General features: G+C 42.9%; 1 protein-coding gene across 1 annotated transcript; it reads left to right on the top strand.

The window, feature by feature from the left end:
- Positions 1–1,460: 1,460 nt before the first annotated feature.
- ELAC2 (elaC ribonuclease Z 2) lies at positions 1,461–23,979 on the top strand. The gene is made up of 24 exons (XM_063120440.1): positions 1,461–1,699; positions 3,051–3,101; positions 3,188–3,258; positions 4,743–4,807; positions 5,469–5,526; positions 5,870–5,938; positions 6,744–6,896; positions 7,446–7,504; positions 8,661–8,719; positions 8,818–8,890; positions 9,740–9,852; positions 10,261–10,350; positions 10,774–10,912; positions 11,006–11,091; positions 12,307–12,425; positions 14,051–14,147; positions 14,992–15,130; positions 15,592–15,630; positions 15,796–15,905; positions 18,522–18,621; positions 18,698–18,818; positions 18,967–19,045; positions 20,220–20,364; positions 21,693–23,979. Exons 1-24 carry the CDS (start codon positions 1,461–1,463, stop codon positions 21,927–21,929), a joined length of 2,511 nt encoding a protein of 836 aa, XP_062976510.1. The 3' UTR covers positions 21,930–23,979.
- The last annotated feature ends 466 nt before the right edge of the window (positions 23,980–24,445 follow it).

Raw genomic sequence — 24,445 nt, 5'->3', positions numbered from 1 at the left:
CATGTCAGCACAATGGATTGCTGTCAAGCATTCTCTACATTTGTAATTTGTGCTTCATGCTTTTTTGACTGCTTTCAAGAGACCCCTGGGGGCTATTTTACTTTTTCAATCAAATTGAACCAGGAAATGGTACCCATCTTTGGGGGAGGAAAGTGCTAGTAAGCACACCAATCTAGAGACTACAGCGCAGAACATTCCATAACCAAGATCAAGTGAATTGTACTTACAATAGTTATACAGAAATTGTGTCTGCATAGCTAGGTCACCCTTGAATGTGGAAATCATGTGACAATCCTTTTTCCAAATATGCTAATTTGTCAATGAACCTCTAAGCTAATATCATAAACCTCAGAGTATTAAAGGTTCAATTTTAGAGATGTTTTGTGTGAGACAAATCCTATCGAATATCCCCCCAGCCTCTGCCAAAGCACTTAATATATGTTTAGAGTACTATGTCGTTAAGTTGCTTTGCTCCCACTCAGGCAGAGGAATTTCTGCAGATGCTGAAAGAGTTTCTCGAACCAACATGTCAATTTTTGAAAAGAAAATGACTGTTTATGAAACATGTTTTACATGTAGGGAATGCAACTTAATGTGTTGATTTAAAACTGGAGGCTTAGACTATATGTCAGTCTAAGTTTTCTGTCAATAAGCTTGCGATAAAACCACATTTATGAGCATTGGTGCTTTCTCCCTATTTTGTCTGCATTTCAACTAAAACAACACACGGTCCCTGTTCAGAAGACACCTTAAGCCACAGCTTTAACCATGGTGATTAAGCCAGAAAGCCAGGCCATGTTCAGAAGACACTTTAAACCATGGCTTTAACCACAGTGAATAAGGCTTTTTTGCTTTATTCACCATGGTTAAAGCTGTGGTTTAAGGTGTCTTCTGAACACAGCCTGGGTTTCTGGCTTAACTACCATGGTTAAAGCTGTGGTTTAAGGTGTCTTCTGAACGGGGACACTGTGTTTTAAGTTTTAAGCCTCCTCTGGCCATAATTCTCTGTGCAGCGTGGAATCCCCACTCTGTCCCTGGAAATCTCCATAGTGAAAACACTTCGGGACTACACAGCTTGGCTTCAGACCGGAAATGAGAGTAAAGAGAGTGACGGACTCGAAGTCCTTCTCCACGGTCGCAGCTGCCTGGATCATAGAGACGGCAGGAAAGAGCGGGAATAGCGTCAAGGTGTCTATCGTAACATTAAAAGTCTCTATGGCCAAGGCTTCGTCACGGGGAAAGGGGAAACCAGACTGCAGTTCCTATTAGCCAGGCTGTGCCACATGATGCAAGAGTTGCTTTCTGTCTATTGGCCGCCGTGATTTAGAACGGCCCACCCTTGTGGAGAAAGGACGGGATTGGCCCGGGAGCGGTCAAGTGGGTGGGGCGGGTGCAACGGCAACGTGCTGGATTTGTCGCTGTGCCGAGTGGGTTCCGCGTGTGCCGCTGGTAGTAGCTGGATGTGGAGACGGTTGCTGAGGGTGCCGGCCAGAGCCATGTCCGGCGGGGAAGCGGTCCCCGCGCCCTACCGCCAGCGCCCGCCGAAAGATCCGTTGCGGCACCTGCGCTCGCGGGAGAAGCGCCTCGGGGCCACGGGCGCAGAGGGGCGCAGAGGGGCCGCCACCGTCTTCGTGCAAGTGGTGGCGGCGGGGACGCGAGATGCGGGAGCCGCCCTCTACGTGTTCTCCGAGTATAACCGGTCAGTGGGGTTCGGAGGCCCTGGTCCTCTCCTAAGAGATGCTCGCTTCTAGTTCTGGCGGGCCGTTTCGAAGAGACGTGACTCTTCCCTTGGTGTAAACGAATTGTCAAATTGGCGGCAGTGTCGGCTCGTACCCTGCTAGGGCGGGAGATCCTCTGCTAAGGGGTATCTCCACTCACAAGGACCTCGTATTCATTAAGACAGACTGTTCTCCATCATTCCCTGCATTAGGATTGGCACACTCCACACCCAGTTCTGTAGTCAGCCTGCATGCGCGCTGGGTTGCATCCTGTGTTAGTCCTACTTAGAGTAGACCCATTGAAATGAATGGAACTTAAGTGAATTTAACATTGGATCCAACCTAGGTTCTTTGTTGGCTTTTCCAGATGAGCTCTCATATAATCAGTAGCAGAGGTATACACACCCCCTTCGCTAGGCGTTACTGGAATCCTCTGCAGAATTCTCTCTGTGCTTCAGACACAGTTTCTTAAAACAATCTTTATGATTCCGGTTCCAATTGCAAACCTAATGCTGTTCCTCATTTTGTCATGAGAGTGAGTGAAAGTCTAGGAGTGCTTCCAGAGGGAGGGCTCCTAGTGCTACCAATTAGAAGGCATTGTACAGCTATGCTGTCCTTCTCTTTAATAGATTTTCTGCGGTAAGAAAAAAGACAAAATAAGTGGTGGGAAGGCAGAAGAGGGTTACAAGTGGAAGGCTATGATGTTTCAACCTCTGTAAAATTCACTGAATGAACCACGATGATTGCACAATGAAAGCCTCATCTCAAAGCACCCAAGTCAAGGACAGGGTGGGGGTGGGTAGAAGATAGATTGAGATCAACTCTCTGTATGATTTGCATAGATCACCAAGTTTTTTTAAAACTCCCTATTTAACACTAGCAACAATGTAAAAGTTTCTTTCCTCACTTTTAAGTTAGGCTGCTGTGATGGAAGAGACCTTGAGGGAGGGGGAACCAGGGGTACATATTTGTGTGACTGGACTGTGAGTTCAGTTCTGGGGTTGAAAGGAAGTTTGCGGGTTGAGCATGCACTCAGAGGCACCTTATGATATGTCTTCTTTCTTCTAAGGTACTATATTGTGCCTAATTCTGGCTGGTGGAGCTCAGTATTCTAGTGAAAAGCTTGAAGTCTGCTCACCCTTGGTCTAAGTCAAAAGGCAGAAAGTAGATCTCCAGATATTTTTGGACTTCCTAACCATTAGCCTTGCTGGCAGGGGCTTCTGGGAGCTGAAATCCAAAACATCTAGAGATCTACCTTCCTCGCACCCCTGGTCTAAATCTTTTAGTGACTGTAACTCTGAACATAGTTCATAGTAAAATGTTTCATTTCAGGTATCTGTTTAACTGTGGAGAAGGAATGCAGCGCCTTATGCAAGAGCACAAGTAAGCAAAATTAAACATTGAGGTTGGGTGAAGGCAAATTAGCCTAATACAGATGAATTCAATAATAACTCTTGTCTTCACCACAGGTTAAAAGTAGCTCGCTTAGACAATATCTTCCTCACCAGAATGAACTGGGCAAATGTTGGTGGTTTGTCTGGTGAGTTTAATCACTGAATATGTTCTGTGTGTTTTATTAGGTTGCCTTGAATTATCCTATACAAATGGCAGTGCATAGCCAGTCTTTATCAGTGACAGCTATAATGTAGCTGTCTTAGAATATGGAGTGGTGGGATCTTTTTGGTTTGTAGTATCTGTTTTGGAATTTAAAACTAGTTTCGGTTTGATTGGTTCCATGACGTCATGTTCAGATGGCAAAGTTCTAAAAAATATGGTGGTGGTGTAGCAGCAAATCAAGGGAACAAAGACTGGGAGCAAGCTGAAATACGGTGCTAAAAGAAGGAAATAGGATTTTTTTTCTCTCCCAGATTTCTTGTCACACCTCTTGAAAGCACTCTTCTTACTTCAGATGTTTAGTTCTGCTCTTAAGATCAGCAGGTGCTTGTCAGCAATACCACGACTGTCTCATCAGCTTAGCCATGTGTTTGGCACTTCAGATGAAGCATTATTTTTTTAAAAAAAAAACCACCTCATGCATTAAACTCCTAATTGCCCATGATATAATGTTGTCTGGGAATGCCATTTTGACTAGCTTAGATGATTGTTTGTTTCCAGTAAGTCCAAAGCAATCCTTCCTCGGCCTGCTCTCTCCATGGAGTTTGGAGATCACCCTAGTTCATATCCATCTTCTGATCATCAACGTCGTCTGATGCTGCAGTTTGTGATGAAGGTTCTCCACCCCTGGTGCAGCCCAGGTTGAAATCGCCATTCTCCCATGAAACTGAACCTTTCAACTGATCTTTTATGTTTTGTGCAGCAGATACATCTTTGCATCAGCAGCATTTACGTTTTTTGGAGTAATTTTGGAAAGGTCAATCAATACTTAGTTAATATATTACTTTTTTACATTTTTACCTTCCTCTGGTCATTTTCTTTTGCTCATTTTGTTAGCACAGCAATCCTGTGAGATATGCTAGGCTGGCAGGTAATAAATTCCTGAAAATCCTCTAGTCAGCTACAGGGCTACATTGGGATTTGAACCCAAGTCTCCTCCAGTACAAGTCCAAACCTCTATTCAGTTCAACAAACTAGCTCTTTTTAAGTTGTACCCAATGAAGAGAGCAAGCATGGTTAGAGTGTCAAACTAGGTCTGGGCAGCCTAGGATGAAATCCCTACTCTGCCATGAGGCTTACTGGATGATCTGGAGCCGGTCACCATCACTCAGCCTAACCTACTTTACAGGATCCTTGTGAGGATAAAATGTGGCGGCAGAGGGGAGGAGAGAAAACCATGTATGCTGCTTTGAACTCCTTGGAGGAAGGGTGGGATAAAAACATCGTAATAAATGTATCGTGTGCCATGTTGAAAAGTATTTTTAGAGAATACTAATTTCTGTAACTTGAGCCTTTTTATTTGTACTGTGCCTATATAATAGCAAAATGCCTTTTTTCACACCTTTCAGGGCCCTTCTGCAAATTCAGGCTGAAGACAGTTTTTAAAATCAAGTTTTTGCTCTTTTCCAGGAATGATCCTTACCTTAAGGGACATGGGGGTTCCAAAGTGTGTGCTTTCTGGACCGCCACAACTGGTGAGTGCTGCTCTTTCTATAGTGCTCACTTGTGAGAATATTTATTCAAGAATAATGACATTCTGTGATAAACAGCGCTAACTAATGCTTCCCCTGCAGTCCCCTAAATATTTCTGGGTTAGATTCATATTGTTGATATCTGGAAGGATTGTGGGAGTTATGAAGATGTGGCAACCTCTGAAGTACTGTGTCTATTTATAGACTCTAGGATGTAAAGCTTATTCATTACCTTTAGGGAAAATGTCTTTCTTAAACATTACAGCTTGAACTATGATGACGTTCTGAATTTTTGCTGTCTGCTCCCCCACCCCACTCATTTTATGAGTTACATTCTGATGTGCCTTCCTTGCACGTCTTAAGGTGCCGTTTGCATTCTGGAGTGCATGTGGTAATGAAAAAACATATCCGTTTTTCTGCTTATTTGTGTAGTGGCTAAGACTGAGCCGCAAATCAGGAAATCCCTGGTTTGAATCTCGTCTCTGCAATGAATTCACGTGAAACATTTTGAATGCTTGAAAGCCCCTTGCAAATGCTAAGTGTTATGTGTTGTGCCCTGTTAATTGAGTATAAAGGTGTATGAGAGTAATAATCCATGCTATTGTGTTGCTAGAAAACATCCCATGAAATTCTGAGATTTTGACTCTCTTTTTATACATTCCAGCAAAACTACCTGGAGGCAATCAAAGTATTTTCTGGGCAATTAAAAGGCATAGACTTGGGTAGGTACTGCAATTTGATATGTGCTTCACATCCATGATCACTGGCGTTTGATACTGCATTCTTATTGATTGGGTGGCAGACTTATCTAACTAGACCACATATTTGCTGTTGTCTTCAGTGATTTGATGATGTGGCAGCTTATTTCATGACTGCTGACTACACCACCACATTTGGAGGCAGCATGAGGATTTGATTTGTTTTCAGTATCTTTTGATTTGCCCATGTAACTTTATCCAAGCACACAATATTCTTGTTTAGTTATATTCCTTTAAAAAAAGAAAAGAAAAACGTGCACTAACGAAGTCACTCTAATGTCTAGTATTTGATCTGTTCTGTTACTAGCTGTGCGGCCCCATTCTGATCCAGAATATCAGGATGAAACAATGGCTGTCTATCAGGTTCCCCTGGTAGGTGAGTAAAAATACCCTTATTTTAATAGTAAAGAAAGATTGGGTGGAGCTCAGCTTTACAGAAACCTAAGCACAATGGTGGATCTATGACAACTGACCCTGAAGGTGAAATTCTGGATAAACAAGTGACATCTAGGACTTGAACATGAGCGAAGTACAGACTTGTGCCTTCTGATCTGGATATGAGAGGTTTTGCTGGGCTCCACTGCTCTTTTCTTTCCATTCCATAACTTTCTCTTCTTGGTAGTGAATGGCCTTTTTATAGTACAAAGTACTACATGGCTTCTTATTTCATTTACCTTCAGAACTTCCTTGGACAGATAGGCTAGGCTGAGATGGACTTGCCCAGGCTACACAGTGAACTTTATGGCTTGAATCTGGCACTCATGTTAAACCAAACATTCTTTATACTGTGTCACATTTATGCAGTCCTGATGATAAAAGACTGATCCACTGAAAATGCCCTCAAGAGAGGAGTTTTCTGCCTTTTGTAGGTTCTGCACTGCAGCCTTTATATCCAGATTTAAATGGATAGTAGTAGTGATAACTGAGAATCCAGATATTTTGAAACCATCAATATAGTTATGGCATAAACCAATAGTTACGTTTGACTGATAGTATTTAACAACAATTAACAGGCTGCTCTCTGAATACCATGCTTTTATATAAAGAAGTTAATAAAGGCACATGAAAACAATTAAACAAGGTTGAGACTTTGCTGTTTCCTGTTAAAACAGTGTCCCCAAGGCAGAGGAGTGTATATGTTACGTTCTAGTCTTTCCCTTCCCCCATTTTTTCTGAAACAGGCAAAAAGCCAGCAGATGAGCAAATGCTACCTCCGAGCTCTCCATCGTCAGTAGATGGGGCTGATCAAGAGCATATCTCAGGACCGGGATCTCCCTCTAAGGAGCAGCAAGGCCTAAAAGACGACAGGAGTAAAGAATCCCCTGATAAAATGGGTGAGGGAGCCTTGCTTCTTGTTGATTCAAAAAATGATTTGTTGGGGCCCACCAAAGAGCTTCAAATTTCTTGAAGGAGAGTTGCCAGGTTGTCAACTATAAATTAGGGGATATTGCAGTGCAGAGTTTAAGAATCCACCCATCAATTTATTTATTTTTGTCCAACTTGTAGTGGATCTTCCTTGTGACATATTTAGGAATTTCTAGCATAATTAATGGTAAACTAGATTAAGGTGTGGCTGTGTGTGCCTGCAGATTGTTTGATTTCTATTCCAAGAACATGAGAAGAGCCATGCTGGATCCAGCATTCTGTTCACACAGTGGCCAACCGGCCGCCCATGGGAAACCCATAAGCAGGACATCAGTACAACAGCACCCATCTGCCCATGTTCTCCAGCAACTGGAGTATATAGGCTTACTTCCTCTGACACTGGAGTAGCATATTTTGATCTAGAAGAATCCTCAAGGCAGCTTACATCATGTTAAAGTTTTGCAAACTGCTTCATTCTTAAATACAAGGTTTCTGTGTTCTTCTTCTTTTTTTTTTAGATGGAAGTTTGAGAATTGGTGAAAGGGACCCATCTCTTGTGGTTGCATTTATTTGTAAGGTGAGAAGTTCCCTGAATAAGATGTATCCATCGCTATTGTGCATCCTGCTTCCATGTACAGAATGACATGGAATGACTTTGTGCCTCTGCTTTAATAGTTCAGAGCTGGACAAAAATTTAGGTTGAATATGAGCCTGGTGCTTTGCTTATCAGAGTAAGTGAGCATTTGCTTTTCTCATTCTTCCAACTTTTTTGAGTTGGGGAAATGCTAAGCTTGCAATCCTTCTGAACAACCATTCTTATGATTGTGATGCACCAGCGTTTATTTATTTATTTATTTATTTAATTACATTTATATACCGCCCCACAGCCGAAGCTCTCTGGGCGGTTTACAACAATTAAAATGGTAAACATTAAAAGTATACAAAATTTAAAAACCATCAAAAACATAAAAAACAGTATAAGAACAACAGCATCCATTTAAAAACAACAATTCTGGGGTCCATTAAAAACAAACTAAACGTTGTTAAATGCTGTTAAAATGCTGTTAAAAATGCCTGGGAGAAGAGAAAAGTCTTGACCTGGCGCCGAAAAGATAACAATGTTGGCGCCAGGCGAGCCTCATCGGGGAGATCATTCCACAGTCGGGGGGCAACCACTGAAAAGGCCCTCTCCCTTGTTGCCATCCTCCGAGCTTCCCTCGGAGGAGGCACTCGGAGGAGGACCTTAGATGTTGAGTGCAGTGTACGGGTAGGTTTAAATTTAAATTACAAAACTACTTGCTTGTGCTTGACTTCATATCTCATTTTGACTAGTAATTTTTATTGTGGAACGTCTAAAAGCAGTAGTCATTAAAATACATGCAGTACAATTTTGTGCATGTTTACTGGGAAGTGAGACCCACTGTGTTCAATGTAGCTTACTACATTGCAACCTTTGGCTTCTTTCTTATGGTCCTGCCTCAGTCTTAGGAGGATTCTTTATGTTTAGATATCCTTCACTTTGTACTCCCAAGTGTTTTCTTCATTGCTAGTAAGATCTTTCATCCTTCTAGTTCTTCTTTGGGTGCATGCCTCTCCTTATAATATTAGCCTCAGTTTGTAGGTAGGTGTTTTTCTTGTTTTTTTTTTCTGATGTAATGTCAACTTGTACCTTGCCATATGAATTTAAAGCATTGCCAGAAATTGGTGACTAAATGAGTTTTGTTTATTTGCAGCTCCATCCAAAGAAAGGGAATTTCTTGGTGCTCAAAGCAAAGGAGCTGGGCTTGCCTGTGTAAGTACAGAAGGCTTTCCAATGAACCTTTATAGACTGAGCCATGCCACATTGATCCAAGATTGGATAATTTCTCTCCCCCCCCCTTTTTTTTTTAGTGGTACGGCAGCAATTGCTCCCATAATAGCAGCAGTGAAGGATGGAAAGAGCATAACGTTTGAAGGCAGAGAGGTATGACTGCTTGGATTATCCTTTCACTCAGGCCTATCTGGACGTTCTCCCAGCTGTAATTCACAGTCTTGTGAATGCAACCAAGCAGGGCTTCTTGTTGTTTGGGCTGGGGGATTAGAACCTAAAACGTTTCTTGGGTCATTATCTTGATTAGGCCGCCTGGCGCCTGCACTGTACTCCTTTCGTCGCCAACTGAAGACCTTTTTATTCTCTCTCTATTTTAACACTTAATTTTAACTTAAATTTAAATTTTATTGTTCTAACTCTGTATTTTAATCTTATCTCAATTTTGCTGCGTGGTTTTATCCTGGTTGTGCTTTTTATACTGTATTTTGTATTTGTGCTTTTAACTTGTTGGTTGTTTTATGAATGGTTTTAATTTTTGTGAACCGCCCAGAGAGCTTCGGCTATTGGGCGGTATAGAAATGTAATAAATAAATAAATAAATAAATAAATTAGTGGGACTATCAAAATGGATGAGGCTGAGCTAAATATTAATGACTTGATTTGTTCTTGGAATTTGGAGAAGAATTGGCCTCACATATTCAAAGGGAGATTTAAAATTATTTCTCCTGACCGCCATTGTGGATGGAAGTGACTGTCTCTGTGAGCCCAATACTGCCTGTGAAGTACCTGCACAGACAGCAAGATTTTTTTTCCTGCCATGTGGCCTTTGCCTCTTTAGAGGTGGACTTCCAATTGCCAACTTGGGAGGCCAAGCATATAGCATTTCGACTAAATGTCTTCCCATAAAGTTGAATAGCCCATCTACCCAAGTGCTAATGCATGTGCTACTGCAGATTCTAATAGCCCATACGCATAACTACTCATATGTGTGCCTTGTTTCAGATCTTGGCAGAAGAGATTTGTACCCCCACAGACCCAGGTGCAGTCTTCATCATATTGGAGTGTCCTCATGAAGGTTTTATAGATGCAATCTGTGAAAACACCACACTGCAAGGGTATGGTTAAGAATGGGCATGTCTGCCTTCATATTCCGGACGACCTATAACTGGCATTTGCTGCCACTGGTGTATTGGAATGTCTGACTCCTTTTTGATATGGTCTACTCTAGGCCATGTGTAGTAATGCTTTCTGGCTGATTTCTTACATTTGCACATAAGGATATGTCAAAGTATTTATTAGTAGGTGCGGGAGCTGTAGCAGCAGCCAGGGTTGTAGTAGGAGAATATTTAGTTCAATAAACACACACATGTATTTTCAAATGGACATTACAAAAAAGGCAGATGGTGCTAATACGGATTTAAACGGTTCCATTCTTGGAGCCATCAATGTGTCATCTGTATTTCTTAAAGGAAGTCCGCCGCTCAGTTTGATAACCACTGCTTTATATTGGATGCTTTTTGCAGATATCAAGACGAGAATCCTGTGGCTTTAGTCGTTCATATAACGCCAGAACCTATTCTGCGGGACAGTCGGTATAAGAAGTGGCTGGAAAGGTTTGTGTCTTTGCTGAAATTGCACACTGTCCATAGCTTCAACTGATGTGCATGTTCCCCTCTTATCTAGCACAAATAGGATTGGGTCTAAGGCATGTACGGGACTTCACTGGCATTGATTGACTTCCTACTGCATTGTGATGGCACGGTGCTGACAGGCAAACTAAACAAATCCTGCTCTCGCATCCTGAGTGACAGGCCAACGTTTAAACGTGTTTAAAACTGGGAGCATAGTAAGGAGTAGACCGTATAAGGCGAATGCATTGTGAGTAATGTAAACTGTGGTTGGGCAAATAATGGAGAGATCCTAATTAGAAGGCATAATTGTAGTTCCACAGCGAAACCCCAACCCCCGCTTTTAGGACGTCTAACTTCAAGCGTTAAGATTTAATAAGGTGTGCTTGGTTTCTCTTATCCCACCAGATTTGGACCAAACACTCAGCACTTGATACTCAACGAGAATTGCCACTCAGTGCACAATCTCCGCAGCCACAAGATTCAAACACAGCTCAACCTCATCCATCCAGAGATCTTTCCAATGCTCACCAACTACCAAAGCAAGGTGAAGTATTTGTTTGATTAGAAGGGCTTTCTCTCTTTCCCTCTCTTAGCAGGCTGAATAGCATAGTCCAATATTTTTCTGTCTGCCTGTTAGGAAGAAGAGGCCATGTTCAGCGTGCCTGTTACACGAGGAGAGTGCCTTCTCAAATACCAGTTGAGGCCCAAACCGGAATGGCAGAGGTTAGTGGACACTTAAACTTGTCCTGACGGGACTAAGACTGAAGCAACAAAGATCCGCCTCTCCGCTTTTTTAGTTCCTAGACATTGAGAGGCATGGAGCTGCTACGGTTCCATCGTTTTCTGCTCTCTTCTGCATAAACTCAACATTTTAAAATTAAAATCCAATTTTAATAAAAACATTAGAATAGTTTGGCACAATGCCCGACATGACATTATTGTATTATACCCACTCTTGTCCCACATTATCGTGTTAAACTAGACATTGCAAAGATAGTGGGGAATTGGGGGGGAGATAATAGACGAGGGATTTAGAATTGTGTCCAGTTCTGGGCTCCACACTTCAAGAAGGATGTGGACAAGCTGGAGAGGGTTCAGAGGAGGGCAACCAGGATGATCAGGGGTCTGGAAACAAAGCCCTGTGAGGAGAGACTGAAAGAACTGGGCATGTTTAGCCTGGAGAAGAGAAGATTGAGGGGAGACATGATAGCACTCTTCAAATACTTGAAAGGTTATCACACAGAGGAGGGCCAAGATCTCTTCTCGATCCTCCCAGAGTGCAGGACACGGAATAATGGGCTCAAGTTACAGGAAGCCGGATTCCGGCTGGACATCAGGAAAAACGTCCTGATTGTTAGAGCAGTGCGACAAGGGAACCAGGGTGGTCGTGGCCTCTCCCACACTAGAGGCATTCAAGAGGCAGCTGGACAGCCATCTGTCAGGGATGCTTTAAGATAGATTCCTGCAATGAGCAGGGAGTTGGATTCGATGGCCTTGTAGGCCCCTTCCAACTCTACTATTCTGTGATTATGTGATTCTAATTGGCAGGTGCAAATCACCTAGCATCTATTTCTGCCCTCGGTGGTACTTGTAAACTATAGATTGCTCTCAAAACTCTGTGGCAAATGTGGGGAATGATGACTTGCGAGGTAGGCTTGTTCCATGAAGAATTGGTTTGGAACATTGAAGCGTGGATGGTTTGAAGAGTGAATAGTTTGAAAGAGCACCTTTGTTTCAAGGCGTTGCTTCGTTTATGTATTAACTGCTGAGAGATGGTGTTGGGTTCTTGGGTGAAACGTGTACATGCTCCCTTAGGGTTGGTAGATTACGCTAAGTGGAAGGAGCATTGGGATGCTGGAAAAAGTAATGAGTTGCTTTGCCTTGGAAAATTAAAATGTGGGTTAATTTTCTTTGGTTTCTGGCGCTTTGTTCTTTTAGGGAGGGTATTACTGCTTGTAATTCTGCTGAATTTGTAGCTGAAGCCTTGGAGCTCCCTGACTTCCAGGATTGTGTGCAGAAGTGCAAAGAGAGCTTACCCGTCCAATCAATTGTATCAGGTGAATAAGCTGCTTGTAGTATATTTATTAACAGTGTAACAGCTGGTAGTTAACAATAGAGACTTTACCAAACAAAAGTTGTTTTGAATTGAGAAATGCTTGATAAGACACTTGTTTAGTTGACAGTATCTGGCATGTATTGTTTAATGCTCAGACCAAACAAAAGTCGTTTATAGTTGTGAAACACTTAACGTAAGACACTTGTTTTGTTTACAGTATCAGGCATGTAGTATTTAGTGCTCAGAACAGACAAAAATAATATATAGTTGGAAAACGCCTAACAAGAAACTTAATTGAACAAAGTCGTTTATAGTTGCAAAACACTTGATGAAAAGCTTGTTTAAATCACTTAAATAAACAAAAGTCGTTTATGGTTGCCAGGCAGCTGCATTTGGAAAAAAGCAAGCTTGATTTTTGATAGTTTTGAGGGCTACAAATAAGGGATATAAACAAATAAAGAAGTTTTAATTTGATCATCCCAAACACAATTATTTGAAAAGTTGGGTCCTTGTCTTCAAAGGGATGCTAAGAATAAGCAAGCTCCTACTCCCTTGCTTTTTATATAAAGTTTATATCCTTTGAGAAATTCTCAGGACAACAATCAGCTGGACTAGCCAAAGTTGTCTCCCTCCCCCACCCCAAGATGTCTAGGCTTACTTATGTACTCTTTCTAGCTATCTAATCCCTTTTATGGAACTTGTTACTGGATTACTGGAACTTTTTTCAAGTGTTTTGGGCTCTGGTCAGTGTAGAATGGGTGGAACACACACACACGTTTCTGTATAAGTTATATTCTCAGGACAGTTTGTGTTTCTAGTACTACAGAAGGGGAGGTTTAAGGGGGAAGTTAAAAAAAACACGCACAATGCAAACTGAAAATGATACTGTTTGTTCATAAGGAAGTTATACTTTCTGAGCTAAAAATAGCTAGAACTCAGTCTCTTTAGCACTGTTGGGATATTAACTAGTGACTGATTCAGCTTGTTCCTTCTGGGGTTCCATGTTTTGCTTTCCAGGTTCAGCAGAGAGAGGTGGAAATGGGGCTACCTTGTGGTTTGGATTCCTTTCAGTGGAGCACAGTTTGGTCAAATAGTATGCTATAAGCAAATGAATCCTACCACCATGCTTTATACTTTTCAGTTTGAATGCCTGGGTCTCCACAGCGTGTTCTCCAAGGAAAAGAGTGTCCAATAGTTTTGCTAGAAGTTAAACGTAACTCCTCAGGATGCCCAGAAGGGGGAGAGTATGAGTGCTAGGAGGTTCTGTTACTGATTTTTCTTCTGTTGCTGGGATTTGTGTCATATGTCTGAGACATAGGGAAGAGCTACACATTATGATTTGATGGAGAACAAAATCAATGTGAAGCAGTTTCCCACAACAATGGTAACATTTAGAACATTTAGTACAAGGAGGGTGTGGAGAGTTTGATTGAATTTTATTTATTTATCTATTTATTTCATTTTTATGCCGCCCAATAGCCGAAGCTCTCTGGGCGGTTCACAAAAAATTGTCTCTCTCATAGCAGTTTTCCTCTTGGTAAAAGCTTAATTTTTAAGCTGGATAAGTGATGATAATACAGGACTCTAACTTGCAGATATTTCAGTGGTTTTTTGCTCTCTTTCTAGCAAACATGAAGTGCTACCCAGAAGTTGTATTCTTAGGGACCGGCTCTGCAATCCCAATGAAAATCCGGAATGTTAGCTCCACTCTGATAAACATTAGGTAGGTACTAGACTTTGACATACTGGGTTGGGTTGGGGAGGTTCTTTTATAAGGAGGCATGAACAGATAACGTCAGTGTGAATAATGTTGACTAAAATAGGTTTTAGCTTTGTTCCCTGCTATAGTAGTTATTGAGCACTATTGTGGAGTATCTCTGAAGCAGAAGGCCTCAGCCTTCACCTATCCATAGAGATATTTGCCTTATGTGTCTGCCATTGCACTGTAGGTGTGCCTCCTCCCCCTCTTCCTGCTTTGAAGGTGACTTCAGACTTATTATCTGTGCAGAGATATTGGTAGTAGATGGTTCTTCAGTTTGTGACAAATAATCTGTCCTTCGAAGGTTTCTGTATGTTTCCCCTTCTGTAACTCATGCTGCTTGCTCTGTTCTGAGCAAGCTGTATGCGAGAACCATTTTAAATGTAGAAAAGCTAAAAATAAAAACCAAGACAAGCAACAGAGGAGCCGTGCATATTCAAGTTGGGGATCTGCCAGGCCAAAGGCCTGCGGAAACATTTAATTTCGTTGTTGAACTGAAGACCCTTCAGGAGGGGCCAGATAGATCTCTCCAGGATAGGGAGTTTCACAATTTAGGAAGAGCAGTGGAGAAGGCCCTTTCATACTTTCCCATCAACCGGTGTTCAGATGGTGACAGGACATTTGGTAGGTCCACCAAGGCCGATCTCTCAGTTCTCTCTTCCATGGAACAGTATTATAAGAGAAGCTATATCATATCAGGATCACAGTTTTTGAAAAGTGCAGTCCTTTGTCTGTGTGGACACTGGACAAACACAGCAGCATAATTGACACCAGTAGATGTAAAAATGTATATCCACTCTTCTGCCAGCTCTACCCAGTCTCTGCTTCTGGATTGTGGAGAAGGAACATTTGGCCAGCTCTGCCGCCATTATGGAGATGAAATTGACAAAATACTGTGTAACATTGCAGCTGTTTTTGTGTCTCATATACATGCTGATCATCACACGGTGAGTATTGTAGAAGGGTGGGCATTGTAGCTTTATTTTTCCATTATATGTTAAATTAATATTCTCAGGAAGGTGTTTGGTTTTCACCATACTTCCCCTCCTTGCTTGTATTCATTCCATAAAAACATAAAAATGTCAGTTTGTGTTGCTAATTTTTTCTCAGTGGCAAACCACTATGAAATGATCACAGTATTCAGCAGCTAAACATAAATGATGTTTGAAAGCAGCCCCTTGTCTCAAATTAGGACCCTAGTAAATTAGAACACTTCACTTACCTGGAAGGTAGCATTGGGCAAAGCAGCCTTCTTTTCATAGCTTTGAGAGTGAAGGTACCTTCTGCAGGTGAGGTCATTTATTTCTCCTTTTTACCATCGTAGCACTTAAGGTAACGTTCTTTAAGAAGAAGTGTATAAGAGACTAGTTGCCATCTATTTACAATGGGCTAAACTTCTTCCTCCTAGGGCTTGCTGAATATCTTGTTACAGAGACGTCGTGCATTTGTAAGTACTTCAGCTTTAAAGCTAATATTCAAACTCTGACATTGTTTAAATGATCCAGTACCTAAGTAGCAGTAGCATGCACCTACTCTTGCCTTGCTTCTGATGCGTTCTCCCAGTTTACTGATGCTTGCAAAATCTCCCCCCTTTGCTCCTTTCCACTCTCAGATGACCCTGGGTCAACCCTCTAGCCCACTGATACTGATCACACCGACACTAGTCATGACATGGCTGCACCAATATCATGATCACTGCCAAGAGTTCTTGGGGCACATCAAGTGAGTAGGTACTCCTAAACGGTTTGTTTTAATGTGAAATACAGATGTATCCTGCACCTGTCAGATAAAGCTGCTGCCATGTTTTATCGCACTGAATGTAAAAATGGTATTTACTGCCCTGTGCTTTGTCTTATCACAAAGCATTCAAACGTCCCTTCTGCCTTTGGGGAATCTGAACCGGTGTTTACTCTTATATTTTCTTAATTAGATATCATTTTTTTTACAGTGGTCAAGATTGGGCCAAAGTACCCAACTTGACCACCACACTTGAGAGCTTTTGTGCTAGCCAGGTTAAGAGCAAATGCTATTGGTCATTATGAAATACCTGCTGGCACTTCTGTTTGCCTGGACCTCTGTCCTACAGCGTGGGCTCATTTACACGACAACATCAGTTGGACATCAAATCTTTTTCTTCCTCAGGAAATGACACTTTCTGCTTCCCATATTCTCTTACCCACGAGGGACAGGGAATCCAATTTGAGAATAATTTAACATTTTACAGGCTTTATTGAAATAAGGATTACCGTGGGTAAAATCCAACGTAAGTCATACCTAGAGTAGACCCATTGAAATGAATGGGGCTTAAGTTTGTCATGACTAATTTAAGTCCCATTTATTCCAGTTCGTCTACTCTAAGTAGGATCTGTGTTGAATTTTACTCCTTGTGTTTACTTTTCTCTAGTAACTAGGCTTTTGAGCTCAGATGTTCTGGATTTTAATCACTTGCAAACTTTCTTAGATTGGTCAGTAAGAACTAAACGTTACACATTCTAGAGAGTTCAGCAGATTATCTGCATGTTGAATGATCTTTTCCCTTAGATTTAGCATCTAGAGTGGCTTAGGCATGTATTGTTACCACTGCATGGGAGACTATACCACCGCTGAAAGTTCCTGAAGGTAACTGGTGGAGGTACAGAGACTCTCCAAGTGATGGTGGTAATCCATGTCATAAACTACTCCTGACACCAAAGCTACAGGCAAGGACAGCTCAACTTGAAATTTCAGTGCCCAGTTGTATGGTGATCACCTAGACATTACAGCTCTGATTCTGCTGAGTGATACAATGTTTGGCATGAATCACTCCCCGTGTGTAGGCTGCATCAGGTTAGATTATTTTTGTTTATTAGATTTATATCCCACCATTCTGTGAAAAAGATGAGGGCAGTGTACAATTCTCTCCCCCCCCCCTTTTGTCCTTGTAACAACCTGTGCTGTAAGGTAGAGTAACAGAATGACCAGGTTCGCTTGATCATGGATAGGGGAAATAAGCCACGGTGGCTTATTTCTGCCAAGGGGATTTGCATAATTGCATGTGCCAGTGGGGCTTGCCATGTTGTGCGAACCTGATGAGGGTGACTTGTTTCTATAGTTAACAAGCTACCCAGAACCCAAGGGCTGTTATAGGATTCTGAGGTGGCTTGTTAACCACAGCAACAAGCCACCCTTGCTGAGTTTGCATGACACGCAAATCCCTCTGGTATACGACTGGCATGTGCAGTAGGGGAAATAACCCACTGGGGATTATTTCCCCCTTTCATAATTGTGTGAATAGGCACAGTGACTGGGTCAAGGTCATGCAGTGAGCTTCCTGTCTTAAATGGAGATTTAAACTTGGGTCTTCATATTGGCGTTTAGCCATGAGCTTGAAAAAGTTAGTGATCTAGGACAGAAGACTCAATGGATGATAATTTTCAAGGATGTTTCTGAAAGACATCCTTGACTTACACTGGACACAGAGAGAGCATCTCATTTCTCCATTGGGGCCCTAACTTCCATGCAAGAGGAGATTGTATAGAAGACACACCCCATATAAGTTTGATTCAGTTTGGCCATCACTTTTGAATGGTTGCATATAACCCTCCAAAAATAAACAGGACACTTTTACATAACGTTCCAGTCACCACTGTTCCCCTTCACCCTCTTTCTAACACTTTTGGCCTCTATTGAATGTGCTGGATAGCCGGGTATACATTCTTACCATATTGACAATGACTTTTCTAAATTTTACTGTGTGGAATTATTCAGTGTTAACTTTTAAAAATAAAAAGAGATCCAACATTGTCAGCTTTAAGAGATTTCAAACAATGGAGCTAGCCAATTCAGCAAAGCAGAGAGTGAAATGAGACACTGGGCTTGTTTGCACAGTGAAAGAGGGGGTGGGGGGAAATAAGCCAACATGGCTTATTTCCTCCCACTGTGTGTGCTGAGGGGGATTTTCATAATTACCCTCGCCACTGCAGCTTGCTGTGTCATGTGAACCCAGCGAGGCTTATAAGCCACCATGGGTTATTTACCCCTCCATGATCATGCAAACCCAGTCACTGTGTTCCTCTAATGAAATCTGGTTCTAAAGTGATGTCTAAGGGCTGTGTCAGAGCAGAAGACTTTATTGAATATGGGAGCATGTATCCAGTTGTGGCTTGGGAGGGAAGATGAGTGTTATAATGGATTGCGCTTAGAAGAGAGGATGTGTGCTTAAGAGGTTGTTCCAGCACCCCTTTGATGACTGCTGTTATCCTGCTTAGTAACTCTAGTATTGCTGCTCTTGACCTGCTTGGTAACTCTTGAAAATAATAATAACTTTGATTTAATCATGGTGGTTCTTCTTGCTTGCAGTGTGATTCCTGCCCAGTTCTTAATGGAAGGGTGTGATGTCTTTAAACCTAAAGTGAAGGCATTCATAAGTTTGCTTATGGAGAAATATGACTTTGCAAAGGTAAGACAGGTATGGGGTGATGTAGGAAAGAGCATGTGAAGGAGATCTCAAGAGTCTAACATGCTGTGATACTCAGTTTCAGACATGCAGGGTCCGGCACTGTAAGAATGCCTTTGCTTGCTCGGTGATCCACAAATCAGGATGGAAAATAGTTTATTCTGGTGACACTATGCCCTGTGAGTCTTTAGTTGAAATGGGTAAGTGTTAAATATACCCCTGGGTTGTTTCCATTGTTGGGAATGCTGTGTGGAAAGCCAAGTGCCTTCCCTTCCACCTTTAAATGGTGGGCTTACAAAATTCTTTATTCCCCTCTTCTTAAGATGTTGAAAAATATTGTTTTCACAGGAAAAAATGCTTCTCTGTTGGTTCATGAAGCAACACTGGAGGATGGCTTGGAAGAGGAAGCTATAGAGAAGACACACAGGTAAAAAAATCTCGAAGTGGGGCAATTTTGCCCTTTTCTTAGAGGAGAGAAGCATAAAGGAAATTGAAAGGTAGTACTCTCTTGAATGTAGCCAGTAACAGAAAGCATCTAGAGGTAGCTTGTGTTCCTCTAATCAGGCACCCAGTCTTTATGGCAGTGCTTTGGCGCCGCGAGGTGCATTGCACCTGCACTTGCGTTCCTTCCCGGCATTTGCACGGGAAGGAAGTCAAGTGCGAATTTTCTGGAGAAGTAAAAAAAATAAAAAGAGGGGGGAAGAGGAACAGGGCCGTTCCTCCCCCCCTTTTAATTTTTTTCCCTAATCTGTATCTGTGGAGCTCTGCAGATACAAATAATAAAAATAAAAACAGTGGAGGGGGGGGAGGAACGAGGGAGCCAGAGGAGGACACGAGAGGGACTGAGCGAACCATTAAAAACCATTAAAAAACTAAACATGTGGGTGATTAAGATGTGCCACCATATGCCTGGGCAAAGAGGAGAGTCTTAACCTGGCAAGTCTTAAAGTCTTAACCTGAAAGATAGCAGCATTGGTGCCAGGCGAGCCTCGTCAGGGAGATCATTCCATAGTGTGGGGGCTACCACCGAAAAGGCCCTGTCCCTCGTTGCCACACTCTGAGCCTCTCTCGGAGTAGGCACCCTGAGGAGGACCTTAGATGTTGAACGTAGTGACCGGGTAGATTCACGTCGGGAGAGGCATTCCGTCATGTATTGTGGTCCCAAGCCATGTAAGGCTTTATAGGTCAAAACCAGCACCTTGAATTGGACTTGGAAACATACAGGCAGCCAGTGCAAGCGGACCAGAGCAGGTGTTATATGGTCGAACCTTCTGGTTCCCGAAATCAATCTGGCTGCTGCATTTTGCACGAGCTGCAGCTTCCGAACCATCTTCAAAGGCAGCCCTTTGAAGGGCAGGAGCTCTGGGCTCCTGAGAGCTGAAGACACTTTCTTGTATGTGGACACGGATGTTGAAATACTTGAACTCCTGAGAAAGCTTTAAAACATAAATGATAGCTTTTGCTATTACAATGTTATAATTTGGTTTTCCACCATTACGAGCACTTTCTATTAGGAAGGGTATCTGCTGTGACGTGGGAGGGGAACCTCTTTTATTCCACATTGTGCAAGCCCTGTGTGTTTCTATTGTTCCTTTCTGCAGCACCACCTCCCAGGCAATTGAGGTTGGGATGAAGATGAACGCGGAGTTTATTATGCTCAATCACTTCAGCCAACGTTATGCTAAAATCCCTCTGTTCAGTGAGGATTTCAGTAAGAAAGTTGGAATCGCATTTGATCACATGGAGGTGAGTTAAGGGTTTAGTTTAAACTAAGAGAGCTCCATGTGTTCACGTACTTAGCCATTCCTTCTGGGTATGTGGCATTTTAGGAAGAACAATTTCCGCTAAGTCTCCTAAACCAGGCTTTTAGCAAAGGCAAAGGGGGTATTGAATGGCAAAATGGGGAGGGAGAGATTGAATAGCAAAGTGGTTTTTCTTGCAGGAGGATGCAGGAAAAGAGATAGTAAGTGGGATTTCATCTACCTCATCTAAACCCAATCTAGTTAGAATGCCTCAGCCATATTTTAGGTTAGCTTTTCCCAGTCTGTAGATGTTTTGGACTACAACTCCAAACATCACTGACCAGGCTTCCACAGTTGTGGTCCCAATGGCAAGCATTGTGCCATCTCTGACATGCATGGCCAGCACCTCCCCCGGCCCAGCCTCGGAAAGCCCAGGTGTGTTGGAGGATTCACTTCCTGAAGGTGCTCCATGCATGTTTGGGATGCATGTTCTTAGCACCCCACTGTCACCTCGGGGAAATGCCAGGTGGGGTGGCATCCAGTGCCACTGTCTGAAGGTGCATGGAGACGTCTGGACGCTGGCACCGAAGAGCACGTGCTGTCCTGCACTTTCCCAGCTCCCTTCTCCCATGGAGATAAGCTGGGAGGGGGAAGCTCTCTCCCATAGAGAGGAAAGTGCTTTCAGCCGATCCTCAGTGTTGGGGCTGAAGTCAACACTGAGCACCTTCAGGTAGAAGCACCCCACAACACACACTTCGTTACTTCCCCCTCAGCCAGGCAGCAGAGGCTGTCTTTGGACACAGTGGTGTGTGTGTGTGTGTGCATGTTTCTTTCTCTCTCCCCACTGGGAAATGCCAGTGGAGGTGGGACTTGATTGTGGGGGCTGACAACTACAATTTCTGGCTTGGTCTGCCAAAATTTGTGGACCGTAGTCCCTGCCTATTTGTCATGCTGGCTGGGACCAATCGGGAGTGGTAATCCAATTGTCTTCAGGGCTCCAAGTTGGAGAAATCTGTTTTAGTTCTTAAAGGATGGTCCTTTCTGGTGGACATAACTTTTGAGTTGAAAAATCAGTGATAGCTCCGGAGGTTGCAGTAGTCCAGCAACAGAGCAGTGCTCTGGCTTGTACTGAACTTTCCCCTCATGTGCTCTGCACAGGTCAAGGGGAATTGAAGGTTGGAGAAAGGAACTCAGTGTCTGTCCAGCACCCAGAGGACTCTTACAGCATGTGCTGTACACATACCTCCTCTATTATAAAAACATGTATAGGCTGTGGGTTGGTGGAGATTCTGGAGAATTACTGCTACTTTTAATATTAGTTTTTGTCATCAGGTGCGCTTTAGTGATTTTGCCACTATTCCAAAACTGATCCTGCCCTTGAAAGCCTTGTTTGCGGGTGATATTGAGGAGATGGAAGAGCGGAGGGAGAAACGAGAGCTGCGTCTTCTGCAGGAGGCAATAAAAGCTTCTCAGACTCTTGGTGAGAAGAAGGCACCAGCCAAAATGAAATTGGACCACACGGAGGATTCTCCTGGAGCACCAAACAAAAAACTCAAAACTGCCAATTGAGCAAAGCAGCAAATTGTTGCCTTTGTGCCTTTCTACAAGGGAGAGTGGCTGATGCATGATGCATGATGTGCACAGTACTGAAGGTTCTAGGAAGCATCTGCACATCCGAGCTTGGCCAAACGGTTGCCCTTCTGGTAAATTACCTGTGCTGCTTCTACAAGTGGAAGTCCTACTGGACATATTGGCTGCCCAGGTAGCAAAATGTGCTTTCTGGCTGCAATAACCGAAAACATGGTCTAACCCGATGGAAATAGTTTATGTATTTCCTTCTAGAATCTCAGGCAAGAGAGTCAAAAGTATGATTTAGACCAAGGGAAATCAGGCCACTTCAACAGGTGGGGATAGGATCTCCACAATAAGTGATGCTGCTTCTTAGGTAGGGACTCCCTAAATCTTCATTGATTTTTAGGGGATGAGTATTTCATAATACAAGAGGATGTGTTGTGTTGTAACCATGCATGCCTCAAGTCAATACTGGATATCTAGGAACCTAAGATGAATATTCCAGTATTCCTCCCTATTTTGGTATTTGCAGCATAATGCTGTAGGTCCTCCTTACATACTATATATGTAATTCAGGGAAGCAGTAAATAGAATTTACTAAATATGTACATTGTGCACATGTCCCACCCTACTGAATCAGTTTTATCACTGCAAGGCAAAAGATTTTAGAACTGCTAACCTACATTCCTGCCTTCCTAATTTATTACAAAGTCAATCATATTTTATCATATTATCCTGGGTTAGGAAACCTGCAGACTTCCAGGTATTGGGACTCCAATTCCTCTCATGTCCTGCTGTCATGATTAGTGGTCAAGGATGATGGGACTTGTAGTCCAAGGGCGCTCCTGGATGGAGCTCTTATTGTGCAGTTGTCCTGCTTCAGACACAGGGCTGGTTCACATGATCGAACAGCCCAAGCCACGGTAGGCTGTGGTATGTGCGTGTGGCCATTTTGAACATTCAAGCCACAATTGCAGCTTGTCGTGTCCGAACCCAGTGGACGCTGGATTGTGTGAGGGTTGCCTTGCAGAACTCGTGGCCTGTTTTAGGGTTATGCGAGGGTTGTTTAACCATTGTAAAACCCACCCCCACCATGAACAGATGTTCATGGAACTGCACCATGACAAGCTGCAGTTGCAGCTTGAATATTCAAAAACTGCCTGGCACTCTCACAACCCACCACAGTGGGCTGTGATGATCATGCGAACCAGGTCAGAATGTTACAGGAAGTCCAGATGATATCTTTCATTTGTAAATCTCCTGTGTATTCCCACCACTGCTTTTGTCATCTTTCTTACCACAAACAAATCTTTTAGGGAGGGAAAGACAGAATAGCAGTGCAGTGTATTTTGATTGGTAGCCTTAGGAGCTGTCTGTCTGGAAACACCCCACCGATACCTGGAGGACTACGGGTTCTCCGCCCCTGCATTATGTCTTTCCCCTTAGCTAGGATAGGAAATTTTTACAGGTGCCATGTTTAGATGCATCTCCTTTGACTTGCACCAGACATGTAGTCATGGCAGCATTTCTGTAAAACCCTTGCAGGCGGAAGCCTCATGGCTGGTCAACCATTTTAGTAAGGGAGCGGGCATTGCTGGTTGTTCTGTGGTAAGGAAAAGGTCACAAGAACGTAACATCTGTTCTTATGCACCAAACTTGGATTTTTATGGGGAGAGAGGGCTTATAAAGAGCAGCCAGGAATTTCTGGGAGGTCAGAAATGAGGCTGAGGCGTTGCTTCTCTTATTAATGCAGCCTCACAATCACTGCAGTTGGGGTGTGGGGAAGAGCTAGTCTGCTGCTACAGATGTCATCTCCCTGCACTAACTGTGTACATGTACAACAGATGTAGCATGTCCCTTAAGCAGAACATAGGAGCAGCTGAGATGTGCTGTGTGAAAGATGTTCCTGGTTTGCTAAGGCAAATTGCAGCTAAGAGAGAATTCGAAAAAAGCTGCTGTAGCTGATTGGAGTTAAGAGGAAATCCCTGTTCTTCCTGTAATGCCATTCTGATTCTAAAAGAAATAAAAAGATTTTCCTTCATTCTAACTCACTTCTAGCAGTGTGGCACAAAATGGCGACCAATGTGTATGTTGGCAACCTCTTGGGGACTCTCTGCAGTGCTGTAGTGGAAACTGCCAGGCTTTCTATGTGAGCTGTTGCCTAAAGACTATGGGCAGGTCTACACCAGCCATTTATCCCAGGATCAACCCTATGCATCCAAATGACACACAGGGGATCCCGGGAGCAGGCAGGGAAGATCCCTCCATTTTCCTGGGATAATCCTTAAGTGTAGAAAGGGCCACCATCCCAGCTGGCATTGTAAGCTGAAGGTTGCAAGTTTACGTGCACGCTTACTCGCAAAGTATCTCTTGGGGTCACTTTTCAGCTAATACTAGGTTCTGAGAGTGTTGGCTGCATGCTACAGGTGAAACGGGTTCCATGCAAGCACATCCCACAACTACTTTTAAACTGAATGTACTGGTTGCTTTATGTATCCCTCATGCCCTTCTAT

The sequence above is a fragment of the Elgaria multicarinata genome, chromosome 3, assembly GCF_023053635.1.
Source record: "Elgaria multicarinata webbii isolate HBS135686 ecotype San Diego chromosome 3, rElgMul1.1.pri, whole genome shotgun sequence".
NCBI classification, from domain to species: domain Eukaryota; kingdom Metazoa; phylum Chordata; class Lepidosauria; order Squamata; family Anguidae; genus Elgaria; species Elgaria multicarinata.
This window is presented reverse-complemented; position numbering and strand designations above follow the sequence as displayed.

What these genes read in the sequence shown, in the direction of transcription:
- ELAC2 (XM_063120440.1), top strand. Translation starts at nt 1,461, where the DNA reads ATGTGGAGACGGTTGCTGAGGGTGCCGGCCAGAGCCATGTCCGGCGGG. An exon ending in TACAGAGACGTCGTGCATTT is followed by an intron (nt 15,631 to 15,795) that starts GTAAGTACTTCA and finishes TTCCACTCTCAG; the next exon opens with ATGACCCTGGGTCAACCCTC. An exon ending in AGAAATATGACTTTGCAAAG is followed by an intron (nt 18,622 to 18,697) that starts GTAAGACAGGTA and finishes TGTGATACTCAG; the next exon opens with TTTCAGACATGCAGGGTCCG.